The sequence below is a fragment of the Hypomesus nipponensis genome, chromosome 6 (genome assembly GCF_054491055.1).
Source record: "Hypomesus nipponensis isolate SF chromosome 6, ASM5449105v1, whole genome shotgun sequence".
Classification (NCBI taxonomy): Eukaryota; Metazoa; Chordata; class Actinopteri; order Osmeriformes; family Osmeridae; genus Hypomesus; species Hypomesus nipponensis.
In genome coordinates, this window is record NC_140366.1 from 6,062,445 (window position 1) to 6,080,942 (window position 18,498).

The 18,498-nt window shown below is 45.4% G+C and overlaps 2 protein-coding genes across 4 annotated transcripts in view; both read left to right on the forward strand.

Annotated features, from left to right (window-relative positions):
* The window catches only part of igf2r (insulin-like growth factor 2 receptor), a 31,100-nt gene extending 22,785 nt beyond the window's left edge, over positions 1–8,315 (forward strand). Inside the window, exons 37-46 of the mRNA XM_084699544.1 lie at positions 335–487; positions 1,438–1,672; positions 2,023–2,159; positions 2,597–2,714; positions 2,985–3,131; positions 3,466–3,650; positions 4,033–4,219; positions 4,378–4,530; positions 5,224–5,293; positions 5,439–8,315. Coding sequence (XP_084555670.1) covers positions 335–487; positions 1,438–1,672; positions 2,023–2,159; positions 2,597–2,714; positions 2,985–3,131; positions 3,466–3,650; positions 4,033–4,219; positions 4,378–4,530; positions 5,224–5,293; positions 5,439–5,867 — 1,814 coding nt within the window. The 3' untranslated portion in view covers positions 5,868–8,315. The remainder of the gene's footprint in view (positions 1–334; positions 488–1,437; positions 1,673–2,022; positions 2,160–2,596; positions 2,715–2,984; positions 3,132–3,465; positions 3,651–4,032; positions 4,220–4,377; positions 4,531–5,223; positions 5,294–5,438) is intronic.
* An 826-nt stretch (positions 8,316–9,141) lies between these two features.
* LOC146286677 (solute carrier family 22 member 2-like) lies at positions 9,142–16,855 on the forward strand. Of its 3 annotated transcripts, none has more exons than XM_084699550.1 (12): positions 9,149–9,495; positions 12,286–12,478; positions 12,563–12,666; positions 12,820–12,974; positions 13,077–13,245; positions 13,330–13,444; positions 13,547–13,647; positions 15,176–15,390; positions 15,586–15,694; positions 15,819–15,931; positions 16,437–16,536; positions 16,667–16,855. In XM_084699550.1, exons 1-12 carry the CDS (start codon positions 9,284–9,286, stop codon positions 16,749–16,751), a joined length of 1,671 nt encoding a protein of 556 aa, XP_084555676.1. In that variant the 5' UTR covers positions 9,149–9,283; the 3' UTR covers positions 16,752–16,855. The 3 variants fall into 3 exon arrangements, 2 of the variants coding, with proteins under 2 accessions (XP_084555676.1, XP_084555677.1); XM_084699551.1 differs by lacking the exon at positions 9,149–9,495 and adding an exon at positions 11,220–11,962; XR_014758430.1 differs by lacking the exon at positions 16,667–16,855 and having other exon boundaries at positions 9,142–9,495; positions 15,815–15,931.
* Positions 16,856–18,498: the final 1,643 nt, after the last annotated feature.

The window sequence follows — 18,498 nt, forward strand, 5'->3', positions numbered from 1 at the left end:
CTTACACCCTATGACCTAGCTACTAGACTTACTCCACATGACCTAATAATATATGCAAATAGTCCCCTCTTTTACAGCAGTCAATTTGCTCTTAAAATACCATCAGAATGATAGTGATTTCACCAGGCTGGAACTAGTTCACACTTTCTCCTGTACTGATGATATGACTTACTGAAATTATGTTAGCAGTCATTTTATGCCAAGGCCCAGCAAGCTTTGCAAACACAAAATGTATGTCGCTCCCAATACTTTTAGCCACAGCTGGTCACACTGTTTGTAACTATCCATGGATCCATGTTCCTGATGTGTGTGTGTGTGTGTGTGTGTGTTGCAGTGACAGAAGATGGCGAGGTGTGCATGTTCCCCTTCATTTTCCAGAAGTCGCCCTATTCTCAGTGCACCACGGAGGGGCGTACCGACGGCAAGCTGTGGTGTTCCACCACCAGCAACTACGACAAGGACAGGAAATGGGGCTTCTGTGTCAAAGGTCTGAAGACGTATTACATCATACCCAATTGCTGTAAAAGTACCAAGTCACTTAAGGCAATAGTTAACCCTTGTGTACCCTTCGGGTCATCGTGACCCTTCAGTCATTGTAACCCACCGTCGTGTTGCGACAACTTTACTTAATACAAAAATAAAGTAAAGCATTTACTGGGTCACACTGACCCGACGGTTCACAATGACCCGAAGGCAGCACAAGGGTTAACACAAGTTCAAGACAAAATGTATTTATATGTATTTATTACACATATGTAAGGTGCAGGTGTCTGAGTCACTCAAGTTGAGTATCTCAGAAGACTGGACAATGAAGGACAATTATATCACTGGAGAACCTACCACTTTACACGTCTGAGTTATAGCATGAAGGCATCACATTTTTCTAATTGTGAAAGTTCCCAGAACTATGACATTTAGGAGTTACAAACATATTTGCATGCTAGACAGAAATAATGTTGGAGATCCGACTTGGTTCCTAATATTGCTAGCCGGCAAAATTGACAAATCTGTGAGCTCATCTTTTATTTGCTCTGGCAGAATGGGTCTGGCCACCCTCCCATTCAGACAGATTTCCCTATGAATGGGATCTGGTTTGGCCAATCACAGCCGTTTATCTGAAAGGGGGCGGGTTTAATACGATGACTTGAGGAGTAACAGTAAACAAAAATTACATTGTGTTGCTCTTATTATTGCATTAGTTGCAACTAATAAGCATTTATGATTGTTTTGGTGGAACTAAATTTGTCAGTTTGAAGTGAAATTTAGCATAGTTCTCAAAATACCACTATATGTCAACCCCCACCCCCACCCATCTCGCACGTGGCAAAAGTAACCTGATACCTGAATAAACCTTGCTCGTTTGGCAAAAAGAATTCCTTGTTCAGTCCGGGCCCTGACTGTGTTTCTCCAATCGCGTGTCTAATCCCTCACCCCCAGTCTCAGAGAAGCGCCAGTCTTCCATCCTGTTCACCTGTGACCCGTCGGCCAACCATGGGACCCCCCAGTACCTGAGTGGGACGGAGGGCTGTGCCGCCACCTTCCGGTGGCCCACCAGCGCCGTGTGCCCCCCCAGGAAGATGGAGTGTAAGCTGGTGAGCCAGCACAAGACCTACGACCTGCGCTCCCTCTCCTCCCTCACCATGCCATGGAAGTTCAGCCACGGCGGAGACTCGTAAGTCCTCGTGCCTCTCGCCTTTCCTTCGCCGCCCATTCCTCTCTGCTTCTTTTCTCCCCCCCCCCCCCCCCCCCTCACTTGTCACACACCCTTCTTTCCCCTTCTCTCCTCATCCCTCTTTGTTTCCGTCACCTCCCCTGGCTGTCTTCTGTCTCGTTTTCCCTGTCGTCTCTCTCGCGCTTCTCCAACAGTCCCCTCTTTCCTGGTTCTCTCTCTCCCCGTTTCATCTTTCCTTCTTGTCTGTTGCGCCCCCAGGAAATAGCCTCTGATCGAAGCCCTCGGCTGTCCTTGGTCAAATCCGAATGTCGCTTTAACCGCTCTCCGCCTCCCCTTGTGGTGTCCTCCAGGTACTACATCAACCTGTGCCAGAGTATACACGGAGGCCTGACTGACTGTCCTGAGGAGGCTGCAGTCTGCAGGAAGACCAGCCAGGGCCTCACCCAGACCCTGGGCCGGGTCCACACCCAGAAGATGGGCTTTGCTGGTGGGTAGAGGTCCTGACGTCATGGCCCCCTGGCTGAGGCAGCGCCACAACCACGCACTACAACCGCGCTTGCTGTGCCTATACCTCACATCAACTTCATATGTCTACAAGGCAGACCTGGTGCTCAATAGTATTTGAAGATGTTTTCATTGACTGGCGTTGAGTAGCATTTGCATGAGTCTGTCTAGTGGTTTAGCAGGTGGGATTAGTAGCCCGATTGACATGTTATGCCAGACAAAGGCAATCAAGCCCAGATAAGTTATTTAGGTTGATTACAAATAGCATATAAACCTGTGCCTGCAATACCCCTGGCAACCCATGTCTGTCAGCTCTAGAATACTTCATGAAAACTCCACAGTATTATGTGTTTAAAAGATATGTTAGGATTTGAGATATCAGTGACGGCGTTCCTGTGTCCTCCACCCCTGTGTCCTCAGATGGTTCGCTCCAGGTGAACTACACCCTGGGAGATGATGTTTGTGGGAACGGCCTCAAGGCCAAGACTGTAGTCCAGCTAAGCTGTGGCTCTACTGTGGGACACCCCAGACTCATCAGGTGAGACTGGAGCCAAGTGGAGAAGCAATCTGTTTGTCTCCTACATACTGGTTACAATTCCATTCGGTAAAAAGAATGTAGTAGTGCATCAGGGCTAGATATTGGTGCTGTGCATAGCTGATACAACAACTCAGCACATCTGGCTCTGCACCAACGTTACTGAATGTTTGGATTGAATCTTTCACGGATTCATTTTGCGGTTCTCACATTCTGATTGCACCATATCTGTGTGTTTTTTTTTTTTGTGTGTGCGTGTGTGTGCATGGATAGCGTTGACAAGACCGCATGTGAGTTCCTGCTGGGCTGGGAGACCCGTGCAGCATGCGCTGTGAAACAGCTATCGGTGGAGATGGTCAACGGAACCATCCGGGTCCCCGACACCGGAGCCAGCATCAGCCTGGGGGCCATCTACACCAAGTGAATACCACACCACAAACACATTTATATACACGTACTATGCAAAGTCTTATGCAAGAATGCATTAAGAAATAATTCAATGAAAAGACTAAACAAAAACGATATCAACATTGCACTTTTACACTGCCCCACAAATACAATGAATAAAGTAAAGATTCAACCAAATATTAATGTAAAATTGTTTTGGGTGACTAAGACTTTCGCACTGCATCGTGTATATGTCTGTACATATAAACACATACTGAACATATACGTACGTCCTATTTATCGTACATGCCCACAAAGATGTATAGACAGATCGTCAAGCTATGTGTCACCTCCACCACCCCTCCAGGCTCCACCAGGCATCGGGGGACATCCGCCCCAATGGAGACCGCTACATGTATGACATTCAGCTGTCCGGCATCACCAACTCCTCCTCCTCCTTGTGTCTGGGCGCCAACATCTGCCAGGTCAAGCTCAACGGGGACTACTGCCGCAACATTGGCTCCTCCAGCAATGCCAAGTACTTCATCCAAGGTGCCCGCTCAGCACGGTTTGGCGCGCGCGGCTAGCTTGGTGTTGTCTCCGCTCTAGATGGTGCTAGATGTCGTCTCCAGTCTAGACGGTGCTAGATGTTGTCTCCAGTCTAGACGGTGCTCGATGTCGTCTCCAGTCTAGACGGTGCTAGATGTTGTCTCCAGTCTAGACGGTGCTAGATGTTGTCTCCAGTCTAGACGGTGCTAGATGTTGTCTCCAGTCTAGACGGTGCTAGATGTTGTCTCCAGTCTAGACGGTGCTCGATGTCGTCTCCAGTCTAGATGGTGCTAGATGTTCACTGTACAGTCTCTCCAGTCCAGATGATGCTAGATGTTCTCTTGATGTTCTGTCAAGTCTAGACGCTTACTCACTGTCCTCTCAGGTGGCAGCCTGGACATGCTGGTGCCGTCCGAGTCTGTGTGTGGGCGGGACAATTCGAAGAAGGTGTCCTCCACCATCGTGTTCCACTGCAACCCGCTGGTGGGCGAGGGCATCCCAGAGTTCATGCTGGAGACGGACGGCTGCCAGTACCTGTTCAGCTGGCACACCTCCAATGTCTGTGGACTGATGTGAGTGACAGGGCCTCCCACACGCATACATGTACACACACACACCTTGACACACGCACGCATACCTGTACACACACACACACACACTTGTACAGTGCTTTCCCACACGCAGGTTGACGCACCCTCACTGTGTGTGTGTGTGTGTGTGTGTTCAACAGGTCTGTGGACCCTCCCAAACAAGCCAAAGATGATGGAGGGGAGAACCCGGGTCTGTCTGGGCGGAGCCAGGCCGTCGGGGGCGTTCTGAGCGTGCTATTGGTCGTTCTGACCATCTGTCTCCTGGTCCTGCTGCTCCACAAGAGAGAGAGGAGGTAAGAATACGCCCACTCTCCCCTCACTGTCCAATCATCTTTATCCCCCCCGGGCCAAGAGACGACTTCTATGGCTTTGAAAAAGCCCCCCCCCCCCACACCTTACAGTCATAAAGTATGTTCTAAATGGCATAAATGCGGCCAATTAATAATTTACGTAACAACTTATTGTAAATGGTCAGTAGCTTATCGATTAAGGGGCCACTCGGAAGCATGCCCTAATTCTGATACCGTGGCAGCAGAAATGTAGCCGTGGCGGGCCGCCATGGAAAAATCAACATAGCAGAAACACTGTACTGTATCTCTGTTGTGTACGTGCAAATGACTAAGCTCAGCGTGTTTATGATTATCTATGACTGCGAGTGGAGTAAGACACACACAAACACAATAGGTTAAAGGGTTCATAGGCAGTTTCAATTATTTACATGTACATGAATTCAGCTGAGTGTGAACAGCAGCTGTGTGTGTGTGTGTGTGTGTGTGTGTCTGAAGGCTGAGCGGTTAGGGAATCGGGCTATTAATCAGAAGGTTGCCGGTTCGATTCCCTGCCGTGCAAAATTACATTGTGTCCTTAAGCAAGGCACTTCACCTTACTTGCCTCAGGGCGAATGTCCCTGTACTTACTGTAAATCACTCTGGATAAGAGCGTCTGCTAAATGACTAAATGTCTGTGTGTGTCTGTGCCCCTTCCAGGGAGCTGGTACTGCAGAAGGTGGCAGGCTGTTACAGGAGAGGAAAGCCTGTGGCCTACAAGTACTCCAAGGTAGGGATGAACTCCACACCTCACCCACCCACACCACTGTTACATGCTGTAGCTGTCCATGATCACCCAGCACACACATCCAGAGGGTTATACTTCCAGTACTGTATCAGCAGTCTGGTCTTTCCCTTCCCCACCCCTCCCCCAGGTGAACATAGATGACGAAGGGGGCGAGGAGGAGATGGAGTGGCTGATGGAAGAGCTGGAGGCCCCGCCTCCCGGCAGGGGGGGTAAGGGCGGTCAGGAGAACGGCCACATCACCACCAAGCCCGTCAACGCCGACGCGCTGCGCTCCTTCACGTTGGACGAGCAGGAGGATGACGACAGCGAGGACGAGGTCCTGAGCGTGCCTGGCGTGCGGGTGATGACCCGAGGCCAGCGGGCCCCCTCCCGACCCCTGACCTCCGGCCCCCGCAGCTCCCTGCTCCAGGAGGAGAGCGACGAGGACCTGGTCGGCCTATTGGACGACAGCCAGAGGAGGAGGAGCCGCGGAGGCAGGCAGTCCCGCCCCCGGCACGCCGGAGCCAATAGGAAACGAGAAGACGACGACAGCGACGAGGATCTGCTGAGAGTGTGAGGTCATATCCTCCTCCGTCTATTCCCGAACTATTCCCTCTGGAGTGTCGCCATAGCAGCAACAGTGTGTAGCTCTCTCGGTCTTTGATGTTTATAAAGGGAATGATGGTGATGCTGCAGAACGACTGGCTGTTTACAGAAGCTCTGTTCGGTTTCTCCTCCTCCCCCTGAAAGAAATATTTCAATGCCTTCCTGATGACAAACGCCGTTTTCATCAATGAAATGTTTTCTTTTCTTTTTTTTTCCCGGTTCGTACTGATCCGATTCTGTTGATTTGATGGATGTACATAGGTAATGTCATGTATGGACTTTAATGCGGTCACATGCTTCTTTATGGAAATGTTGTTTATTTTTATTTAAGAGAACGGATTTTTATTTAAGAGAACTGATTTTGCTCCGTGGAAATTCCCATTGGCTGTTGGCTGTCTTTGAGAAGGGTGAACAGGATGCGGCCTTAGTGTGAATGGGACTGTCTAGCGGGCCGCAGACTCAAACTTGTATCAGAGACACCCACATCATGACTGAACACCGGTACTCTGCCAGTTGTGTGTGTGTCATTAGTACCCCCCCCCCCCTCGTAAGCCATATTTATTCAACAACAATCGAAATCACCATAAAGTGGTTAGTCTGATGTTTGCACATACGCTGACTTTCTCCCCCCACATAGACACCTACGTAGACAAACTCTGCTTCTAGATATTGCCTTGTCACGACTTTTCAGTTGAAGATGGGATGTTTTCGGTAGACCTTTTTGTTTTGTTTTTGCCAAATGCATGAACAAGCCTGGACGGCTGCAATGGGATGTATGGGTCGGTAGGGCAGGACGTTGAATCTGACAGTTTAAGGAACAGTTTCCTCATCTTAGACCCTCCGGTGGGTCTAGGTACAACACGACACTTTGAGTGTACAATTTCTTCTCTGGGAAACTATTTATTGAGCTCTTCTTTCCTTTGTAACATGTCCTTTTTCCAGCCTGGATTTTTGAGTTTAGACGGTAGATAAATATATCGGAACAAGCAGTATGTATTTGGGGATTATTATATTATTTTTTTGATCACGCTGTTAGGATCGTTGTTGTCATTTTTCAGTGTGGAATTTACCAACCCTCTTAAGAGTGATATTAAAAGTGTCACGTCCACGTGATAAATGATACATTACTTTTTATAACTCAAAAGGCAGGTACATATATATATATGTATATATGACATAGTAAGTAATTAAATACATACTTGTTGTTCCTTTATATTTACCCATTAATGATTGTGACCAGGTAGTTATAGTACATACTTGTACAAATTGGCACACACCACACACAAGCTTATAAGCAGTTACCATTTAAAGGATGTTAAACATACCACATTTGCTTATCTTGGTCATTGGCCTAATTCCAAATAAACCTCCACAGTACACCGTATGTCCTGTGCACTTCCGTAGATCTAAAATAAGATGCATAGGATGAAGCCTCTATAGAGGTGGCTTTGGGACTATGACTAGGGATTCACTTTTCAATGTTAAAGGTACCAAATGGTCCCAAATGGTTGCAGTGTTTCAGCATCAGTGTTGAAGCTAACATTCTGTTAGCAAGCGAAAGAGCGTTTGGCCATATAGCTACTCAATCCAAAAACAAGAGTTCACCATTCAGGGTATTTCTATACAGCATACTGGGGAGTTTTGCCAAAGCGGCCCTCCTGCCTCACAAATGGAGACTCGCGTATGTTTAGCGGTATTACAGTAACACTGCAATGGCCGTTGGGCAGGTTTTAGTTGTGCCATGATGTCAAATCAACAGTAACACACCCCTGCAGTCTGCTAGTATATTGTTTAGGTTCGGACATCTCTGATTAAGAATCAAGAGTGGATGAAGAGCAACTTTATTGAGATAGATAGATACTTTATTGAGCCCAATGGAAATGTAGACAAGGTCAGAACTTCCATACAGTGAAGGTCATCAGGATAGTCAGTCAGTAGACCTGTGGCTGTGTGAGGCTTGTCCCTTCTAACTTGGGAGCTTACTAAGGCACTTTGAGATTGGCAACGGTACCTCAACTTAATTGGTTCATCTTACTTTTCCCGGTGGTCAAAGTTAGGCTTTTTAGGGACTGTGCTGATTTCAGAGCAGACCTTAACGTGGACTTCACTCACTAGCTGCTTGCTACCCCTCATCAAAGGGAGATTGATTGATACTGATGACAGATGATCGTGTGTGTGGTCTATTTCTGCTGTAAGCAACACATCTGCCCAGATTGGTCCAGAGTGTATTTGATTGTTGTATCATGTGACAGGGAGCTGGTCATGTGACAGGAAGTCTTCTCTGTGAGCTGGTACTTTGAGAGGGGCTTTATGTTCCTGTACGTTGTGCTCAAACACATTTTACTGCTTTGTCTGTTTTTCCTATTTAAAATGTTGACGTAAAAATATTGCATTATTTGAATAAAATGATTCGCCGCTACCCTGTTTGTCCTCTTTGTCGTTATAAGGGAGATTCGCCCAGTTCTTCCTCCCTTGTTGCAAATAATTCATAAACAAAATGAACTATTCACCCAATGTTTAGTTGGAACAAATGATTTAATGGACTTATATATGTAAGAAAGTAATGCAATAAAAGGCTTTAGTGAGATTTAGGGGAATTCGATCTGTTATAGTTAAAATACAGTTTAAAGAGTGTTACAGTCTTTTCAATCTTGTAAAACTTTCTTTTAAGGTGTTGGAGCAAAAAAGTGCCATGCCTGTAAGTGACCAGCCAGTTTAGGATCTATTTAGATTCAGCAGGACATGAGATTGAATCACTCAAACAAGAGAAGGAATATTGCCAGAGTTGGGGAACAAATAAACAATTTTCCCCTCGTGACTTCTCTTGTGCTTTAGGCCTGCAACATTAACTCAGAAATCATGAAGCGGGTTGGAAAACCTGGACACACTGCAGTATATTGTAAAGTAGGAGCTTCTTATAAAATGGATGTGGAATTGAGAGTTCTAGAAAGTTCCTGCCAGAAGTGTGACCCTGACAGATGAGTACAGATACTTTAGATCTGAGTGTTCTGTTGATGGAGCATGAAAACTAGTTAGCTATCCACTCTTAAGTGTAGGTGTTATGTGTGTGTGCTTTCTGCCAAGCCAACCTCAACTGATTTATTCTTACACGGGTAGCTTGCGTCTAGAATTTGACCTCTGACATGTGTGATCTGAGGTTCAGAATGTGTTGTAACGCTCTGTTGATCTCGGCTGTGACCGGAGTCGTGCCATCCCCCAGACCTTTGCTCTGCACTGCTCTTTTAAGAGCCAGGGGCCGAAACACAGCACCCCTACCCATTCATGTTATAAAGAAGGAGCACTGCACACACAGGTACACCCTAACGCACCGTTGACACCCAGAGGGGAACATTTATACACCGCACGCTCGATTTAACTTTGCCAACCATGGCCACGTTTGATGACATCCTGGAAGAAGCGGGAAAGTTCGGCCACTTTCAGAAGCGCATCTTCGCCCTGCTGTGCATGGTGTCCATGCCCTGGGCCGGCGTCTACGTGGGCATCGTGTTCCAGGGCTTCACCCCTGAGCACTGGTGCCGGGAGCCGGGGGTGGTGGATCTGAAACAGAGCTGTGGATGGAGCCTGGCAGACACTCGCAGGTAGGACAGCACCCCATAAACGGAGGGAAAACACCAGAACGTTCACTGTATTTTTAAATCAGTGTTATGGAGAATATTTTGTGAGGAAATGAGCTTTAGTCAGGGCTAAATTCAGACAGTTTTCCAGGAAGCACAAACCCTCTTTTGGATGGCAAGGAGCAGAAAGTGCGAGCAGAGAGGAAAAAAGGCACTGAGTCAAAACACAGTCCAATATTTATACTGAAATATTGTCCCTCCCCAAAGGAATCCCAACAGCTGATCTAAAGGTCCCTATCACTTGTTGTATTTTTAAACACAAATCTATTCCGGGACTAGCTCTCCTTAGGAAACTTCCATGCTTAGATTCCATGGGGCTGTAGTTAATTAGAGGTATCATCCAGGCCTGGACTGTAAATCTGGCATACCGGGCAAATCGACGCACTTGGGGCCGAGATATGATATTTAATATATATATATATATCTTTATATAATAAAAAAAAAATACAAACTTGAAATTGGCCAACGAACGACCCATACAACAGAGACAGCGGCTGATTGGTTCATTTTCCATACTGACACTGGGCCCAATCACATCTCTTAACTCTTTTGGTATACTGGTAGGTGGTGTCAGACCAATTGTGGTGGGCCGGTCTGAGGATTTTTTTTTTTTTCCAGTCCAGCCCTGGTATCATCTGACTTAATTACCCCTCCCTTTCAGAGAGAGCGAAGATGAGAACATGTTTACCAGGTTATTTTAAGGGGAAGTGGGTCAAGGTAATCTCCTAGTCTCTTTCTTACCATGTTGCTCTACAACTAGTCTGTTATTTTAAGGCCAGGTACAACAGGCAAAAACCCAGATTTCTGTTCAGTTCGTCAATTTGGATATTTTTTTTATATATCTTGGTTCAATAACCAGTAAACTTGCATAACATGCCACAATTATTGCCAACATTTTTTTTTTTTTAATGATTTTGTACAGCCTTTGCCAAGTAAACAAAACCTTAAATCATGGTCTGTTACCATCTTTTCTTGACAAAATATCTCTGACAAAATATATTTGAAAATCCCTCTGAACGTGTCTAGATATTCGAAGTATAAACAGAATGTAAAATTGTGTGGCTTTACCTATTATGAGCTAAGAGTTGCTAGCTTGACATGTGCTCGATGTCATTTTGTAATTACGGGAGTCAGGTGTCTAAGTGGTTAAGCTTTTAGAAGTGTTAGAAAGGGTTCTCTCTATCACTCTGTGTTCCCCCCCTCACTGCCATGACAAAAAAGTTAATAGCAATAAATGATTTAGCTAGCCATATGCTTGAAAGAATAAGCTTTCCAACAATATACAATTCAGTTAAGTTATCTCTTAACTTGTTGAGACAAATTACAATAAAATATGGTAACAAACCATGATTTAAGGTTTTGTTGACTTGGTGAAGGTTGTACAAAATCATACCATTTTAAAATAGAGTGTTTTTGGCAATAATTGTGGCAAGTTATGAAAGTTTACTAGTTGTAAAACCAAAATAAAAAAATATCCAAATTGACAAACTGAACAAAAATATGGGTTTTTGCCTGGGTTTTTACCCTTACCTGGCCTTAAGGGAATAAACAAGCAACAGCAAACTTTATCCATGTACCGGTAATACCGGTACATAATTCAGATGTAATACAATCTAATACAGACAAAAAATTCTGGTTACTTCGCCTTTAAGAGGAATCCCATTTCTCTATCAGTCTAAAACACATTTGTCTAAGAATATGTTTTTATCAGTAAGACACAGTACTCCAATAGCATTGTGCATAGACATTTACTCAATATTAAAGATTCAACAGTTCAGCTGAACTGGACATTAGTTGTTCAAGATTCTGGACTAACACTCAGCATGGGTTTGCAGTGGTGCATGTCACTATGCTGACGTCAAGGTGTTGTAATAGAGTGACGTAAGCTCCTACCCTGGGCTCCCTCAGTACACATTTTCCCCGTTCAACAAAGAACATCCATCCTGGTGGTGTGTGTGTATTTCTACCTTGTGTCCCATGTTGAGTGTGGATGCCTTGTCATGCATAAGGTGTACCGCAACTAAACCTTAATAGCATGGGGGCAACGCTAACTCTACAGCTGACAGGGCCAACGAATAGTACGCTATAGGCTGCTTCCTTCCTCCCACCCCGGAGGACTGTGTGAGCATCGCCGTGGCATAGTTCAGTCGGTTTGAGACATACTGGAAGGTTCTCTCATAGTCTGGCAGGGTCAGGGGCTAGAGCCTGCTGCAAGATCTGTTTGATGTCTCTGAAGGCCTCTTCTCCCTCCTCCGTCCACGTCAGTCTGGCTTTTAGTGCCGTGTGGCCCGCCTCCTTCATCATGTTTCTCAGTGGGGGCCACAAGAGCTGCATATTATCTCACCCCGTCTGAGCTGGAGCCAGTCATGCCAAGGAACGTCATCAGGTCACGAACCGTCTGTGGCTTTGGAGCCTGGGAGATGCCCACCAGGTGAGTGGGAGAGACTGGCTTTGGTGCCAGCTGCTAGTCACCGAGCCGAGTACTCTAGACAGTGGCAGGCGATCTAGGCTCAAATACAGGTATATGAGTATCCAGTCATATCAATCCTTCCCATCCTTCAGTCTATTGCTTGGTTAGATAAGGAGATATGTATCCGTTTGTGGACTCTCAAGGTTATACTGTTTTCCAATACTGTGTGTTGTTTTGTTATTTGTTGTTTACCGTTCATGTAGAGGCAAATTCCATCTCGGGTTTGTAAAAAATATATAAAGTGTTACAGTTCCAGGTAAAGTGTCGTGTCTTCCACCCAACAGGCTGACGGTGCCTCTGGTGAACTCCTCTGCTGGGGGGATGGTCCACAGCCAGTGTGAGAGGTACGACCTGGACTGGAACTCTACAGACCTCAGCTGTCTGGCCCCAGAGATAGACCTCAGGACAACTCCCATGACCACCTGCAGGGACGGCTGGGAATACGACTATGAGGGACGACAGTCCTTTGTCACCGAGGTGATTTACATTTGCAACTTTTAACCTTTTAAGGCAAGGCTTCCGACACCCATCAATCTCAAGTGTTGCCTCTGTTGGTTACAGTTTGATCTGGTGTGTGGGCAAGCCTGGTTAGTGGACATGTACCAGGCCACACTCAACATTGGCTTCCTGGTTGGCTCCATTGCTATTGGCTACTTGGCTGACAGGTAATACTTGACTATTGGTTATTGTGTCTGGCCAAGAGGTCAATCTAGGGTACATTGTAGAGTAGTTACTGTAAATGATTCCAATCCAAATTGACCTTTTGTCTTTGAACGATCCTCCAATCTGTCTCGTTCTCTGTCTTTCTCTACTCTCAGGTTTGGCAGGAAGGTGAGTTTCCTGATGTCTAACCTGTTGAATGGAATATCTGGCATCCTGGTGGCAGTCGCTCCAAACTACGCCTCCCTGCTGGTCTTCAGAACGCTGTACGGCTTCGGAGTAAAAGGAGGCTGGGTGGCCGGATATGTCCTCAGTAAGATACAAAATGACCCCTCCACCCCCCAACACACACAAACACACACACACACACACACACACACACACAGTCTGTCTAAGCTGTGCCCTCTCCCCTCAGTCACAGAGATAGTGGGTGTGGAGTACAGGAGGACGGTGGGGGTGATCTACCAGATGTTCTTCAGCGTTGGCATCCTCATCCTCCCCCTTCTAGCCTACTACATCCAAGACTGGCGCTGGCTACAGGTGGTCATCACTGTGCCCTATATTGTCTTCCTGGCATACTACTGGTGAGACATACATACACACGCACACACAGAGAAGCAAACACACACACACACACCCACACACTGACCTCAGTGTTGTCCCACCAGGTTTATCCCAGAGTCTCCCAGATGGCTCCTCTCTCAGGGCAAGGCCAGGAAAGCTGTGGAGATCACCGAAGCCATAGCCAAGGAGAACAACAAGACGCTCTCCAAGAACATCGAGGTGAGAAACCTCCTCAAAGAAGTCTTTGGAGGAGAAGACAACTTCAGTGAGTGAGCACAGCAGGACCATGGTCCGTGTTGACGTCTGTTCTGTGTGTTCCAGACTATGAGGGATGACAACGCTCACTCCTCCACCGCCTCCTTCATGGACCTGATCAGAACTCCCCGAATGAGGAAGCACACCTTCATCCTTAGTTTCAACTGGTGAGACTGTAGAATGCAAACACAAAGTTAGTCACAGATATCAGGACCAAGGAACCTTTCGGCTTTAAACATCTCAAGGTTTACCATTTTGGAGAAAATCTTATATTCATAAGGTTTTGCATCCTAGTTTTAGTTAAAATCTTTACATTTCTTCACCTGGAAACAAACAGGTTCATACAATACTTTTTTTATATTAAAGGGGTCATTTTCTGATTTTATAGGGTATTTCACAATGTTCGTTAAGGTCTCTGAAGAGGGTATGTAACATTGGTTGGGATGAAAATGGTCCATGTGCTGTTCTATGCGCCTTAATGCACCCTGTCAAATAGCCTTGGAATAAAATGAGACGTTTTCTCCCTTTTATGGTATGTTCATGAATATATAGATGAGCTGCACACTAGTTTCACTTGTTGGTTTACAACAAGTGAAGCTAGTGGAGCAAAGATGCAGTCCGGCCAACAGCACTCACTGAAACACTGAAGATGTAGACTTGAAATGAAAACGTACAGATAAATCTATTGTGTCTACTCAACACTGTTTTCAACTGATTGACTAGATATCATTTGAAATGATAACGTTAGTTGTTTCCACTTCTGTTGTCAAAGCAAACGGGATCGACTTAGGTGGGTAACGTTACAGCTTAGCAACCAAACTATCCTAATTCAACACAGCTTCAGTAAGCTATCTTGCTAACTAATAATAAAAAATAACCTGACAAAGATCTGGACAAACATGCATTGTGAATTGTAGATTTACATGACAACACAGGTTATTTATTTGAATGACACACAGTCAAAAACATGAAATAACACATTAACCCCATTGCCAATAAACGGAATCATCACACATTCTACCTATGCTAGATACAGGATATGTTAGCATTGCTAATAAATGTTAGCAACAAAATCATACTACAGCTTGCGGTTGCGATGAACATAAGATCTCTTTTCAGCTTCAAAGCAAATCCTGCTTTGCATTGTCCCAGGTTTTCAAAACTGTCCTCTGTGAAATGACAGACATCAGCCATGCCCGTCGAGCGTTTGGCTCCTTGGGAAAACTCTGAAAAGTGTCAGCATTCCCTGTACAGCCTGGAACACTGAATTTACGACTGTAGTCCATTTTCAATATCCTTGAAAAACGTTCTATCCTTGAAAAATGTTCTTCTTTGTTAATCCGTGAAAGTACACAAAGCAGTGTTCAGCAAATTTTGGGTTGTGACAAAGGTACAGACCAGAGCCAAAAAAGGTGGAGCTGATTTTTTGTAACTGCTTGTTTTACAGCAGCAGTTTCAAATTGTGAGATTTAGATAGTAAAGAGGTGTCAATGGACTTTGAGATTCACTGTATGTCTATTTTAGACACTGAACTGTCGTTATTCAACTATAACAAGGTAAACATGGTTTTGCAGTCAATGACCCCTTTAAAGAATATTCTGAATAATTTTAAGGTATACCTTATTTTTCTGAATCCGTTTTAGGCTTCACTAGACGTAAACCTAACAACGTCAATTGTGCCCGTTGACGCTTCAGGTTCACCAGCGCGGTGGTCTACCAGGGGCTCATTATGAGGCTGGGCATCCTGGGAGGAAATGTGTACATCGACTTCCTGATCTCGGGCCTGGTAGAGTTCCCCGCTGCCTTCCTCATCCTCTTTACCATCGAGCGCGTCGGGCGCCGTCTCCCCTTCGCCACCGCCAACATAGTGGCCGGAGCCTCCTGTATCATCACCGCCTTCATACCTGACAGTGAGTCTGTTACGTAGACCATATGTCCCCAGAATTCAAGATAGGGATGGATGATGACTTGAATTCAAAGAGAGAATATGTACAGGTATCAATCATCATTTACCAGTACAGAGATTATTTTTTGTATGTATTATTAACCCCTGGCTCTTGTGATGTATCTGCAGTTATCTCCAGTGTTCTCCCTCTCCTTCTCAGGTATGTTCTGGTTCAAGACAGCCGTGGCCTGTATCGGCAGGCTAGGCATCACCATGGCTTTTGAGATGGTGGTGTTTGTCAACACCGAGCTTTACCCCACTTTTATCAGGTAAGGCCCGAGTCTGTTTTATAACGGAGGTGATTGGTGGTTCAGTGATCCACACGCCATGCTGTATGTGGGCTATAGCTGAAAAGGTTAATGCGTGTCTCTGTGGTTGTGTGTCTGCATGCAGGAACCTGGGGGTGTCCGTGTGCTCGACTCTGTGTGATGTCGGAGGCATCGTGGCTCCCTTCCTGCTCTACAGGCTGGCTGTCATCTGGCTGGAGCTGCCCCTTATCATCTTTGGTGGGTCCAGCGTTGTATTACTGTGACAGAATCATGTAGCGGAACACATTTTGTTAAGATGCATAGACACACTCCAGGGTTAAGATTAGAGTTAGGGGTTTGCAAAAGACACATAATAAACACGTTGAAGCATTTTCCTCTGTAGACCAGAATTGGAATGTGGAGGATGAGGGAGGAGGAGTGGAGGAGGGGAGGAGGGGAGGAGGGGAGGAGGAGGGAAGAGGAGTGGAGGAGGGGAGGAGGAGGGAGGAGGAATGGAGGTGGAGTGGAGGAGGAGTGGAGGTGGAGTGGAGTGGAGGAGGAGGGAGGAGGAGTGGAGGAAGAGGGAGGAGGAGTGGAGGAGGAGTGGAGGAGGAGTGGAGGAGGGGCTGAGGCTGCTATCTGCCGTCTTATCACATGGAGGATCTAGATCAGCCTTGTTAGCCTAGTGGGGGATGCAAATGGTATTCTGAAGACCCTGCTTTGTGTTGTGCTGTTGCTGAGTTTGTGTGTGTGTGTCGTACAGGCTGCCTGGCGTTTGTAGCAGGAGGGCTGGTCCTGCTGCTTCCTGAAACCAGGGGAGTTCCTCTTCCTGACACCATCGATGACATTGAGTTCCCCAACAGGTCAGGGTTTCACCTGAATATTAGAAACAGACACGGTTTCTCTTGTGTGGTTTTCACAGGATTGCTGATACAGTGTTTGTGTGCGTGTGTGCTTGTGTGTGTTTGTTTGTTTACCTTTTGCCCTACCCAGACCCAAAGATGACACTTTCGAGGATCAGATGTCCAATCTCCTTCCTACTGATGCAACAGCCAACAAGGAAACAGCCACTGTTTAGTTGACACTTGTGTACCTGGATAAGAAATGGTTTGAGTTGTAATGTCAGTAGGGACTATGGTGTTGAAACCACATATAATAATTAGCACACTGTCCACCATGAAATACTCTGTTCGACTACTATGTTTTGCAAAACAGCTGTAAATACAATATATCTGCAATTATATTCTTGTTGTTGTTAGTAATACTGTTGTCAGATATATTCATGTTGAATATATATTTGTCTTTTCAGTATGTCTTTGATGAAAAGTGGAGAGGCAATTATGTGGGTTTAATATGAATAATAATTCAATAATAATAATTTTATTTATAATGCACTTTACATTTAGTTAAAAATCTCAAAGTGCTAATTCTGGATTTAATGCTGGATGTTTATGTAAAATAATAAATTTTCCATCGGGCAAGATAAAACAAATGATTGTCTAAAAACCAGCACTGTCACCGTAACTCATAAATCAGCAGCCAGACTGAACTCTCGTGGCCAATACGTCACCCCTAAACCCCCCTCTATCTACCACATCACTCTTGTCCTTCAACAGCTCCACTGGCTCCCGGTCCAGTTTCGCATACAATAAAAAGATTCTCCTGTTTACATATAAGGCCATCCACCACCTCACCCCCCCATATTTGTCAGACCTCCTCCAGGGTCCCACTCCCTCCCGCTCCCTCAGATCCCCCTCCTCCACACACCTGTCTGTCCCCTCTGCCCGTCTCACCACCTGTGGTGGAAAATTCTTGCTGGACTGTGTAGATTGAACATAGCCGAAGATGGCGGTTTCAATACAATTGATTTAGACTATACAATTACATATGATTAAACAAAGCTTTGCTGATCAGTCATTAACGAAGGAGGTGCCATCCACACAGATTGTTCGTAAGAGTGATAGAGACTATCACAAATGCTCAACCTTATATAAACTTTAGATCAATGGCATTCTGTAAGGTCAATCAAACAATGTAGCAAACTCTGTGATTGGCTAACTCAACTTAGTGACAGCTTGAAACAATACCAAGTGTCCCAAAGTTCTTTGATGTGGCATTTCTCTGCAGGGCAGTAGATAATTAACCCTAGGAGTAGCCAGCCAAATGGTCAACTGTCCTTTGTGTGGTCATCTTCAAACAATACTTTTAATTAACACAATCAATGAAACAGGACACAGTCCTTCTCTAGCCAAAGTTCAGAGCAACTTTCCTATTGACCCCTTATACTAACCAGAGGACAGAAGGTCATGTAAGATGCTTCACCCATCCTCCAGGGCAAGCTGCCCACAGAGCCATCAGCACCTTCCCTTCCTGTCTCTTACCAATGAACATAGAAGATTATAGATTTCATACACATACATATATGCATATGACCAAAATGTCTACAACACACCATGGGGAGTCGAGCATTCAGCCGCTCTGCTCCCCGTCTCCGGAACTCACTACCACCCCAACTCAGACATATTGATTCATTCCCCCATTTCAAATCACAACCCAAAACACATCTCTTTACTACTGCCTATTCCACGTAATTTAATTTGCACAGCTTCCTTTTGTTGTTTTTAATGTTGTTGTATTTCTAATTTTTCTGCTGCTTTTGATGTGTTTTTTTTTTTTATATATACATCTGTACGGTGTCCTTGAGTGCCAAGAAAGGCACATTGGAAAATAAAATGTATTATTATCATTAAACATAATGCTAGAGTAGAGGGCTCATTTGTGCTGGCAATGTGACAAACCGCAAGGTGACCATTACACCCAGTCTA

Coding starts and splice junctions, on each gene's coding strand:
- LOC146286677 (XM_084699550.1), top strand. CDS start 9,284: ATGGCCACGTTTGATGACATCCTGGAAGAAGCGGGAAAGTTCGGCCAC. Junction 9,496..12,285: donor AGCCTGGCAGACACTCGCAG/GTAGGACAGCAC, acceptor TCCACCCAACAG/GCTGACGGTGCCTCTGGTGA. Junction 15,695..15,818: donor CTTTACCCCACTTTTATCAG/GTAAGGCCCGAG, acceptor GTCTGCATGCAG/GAACCTGGGGGTGTCCGTGT.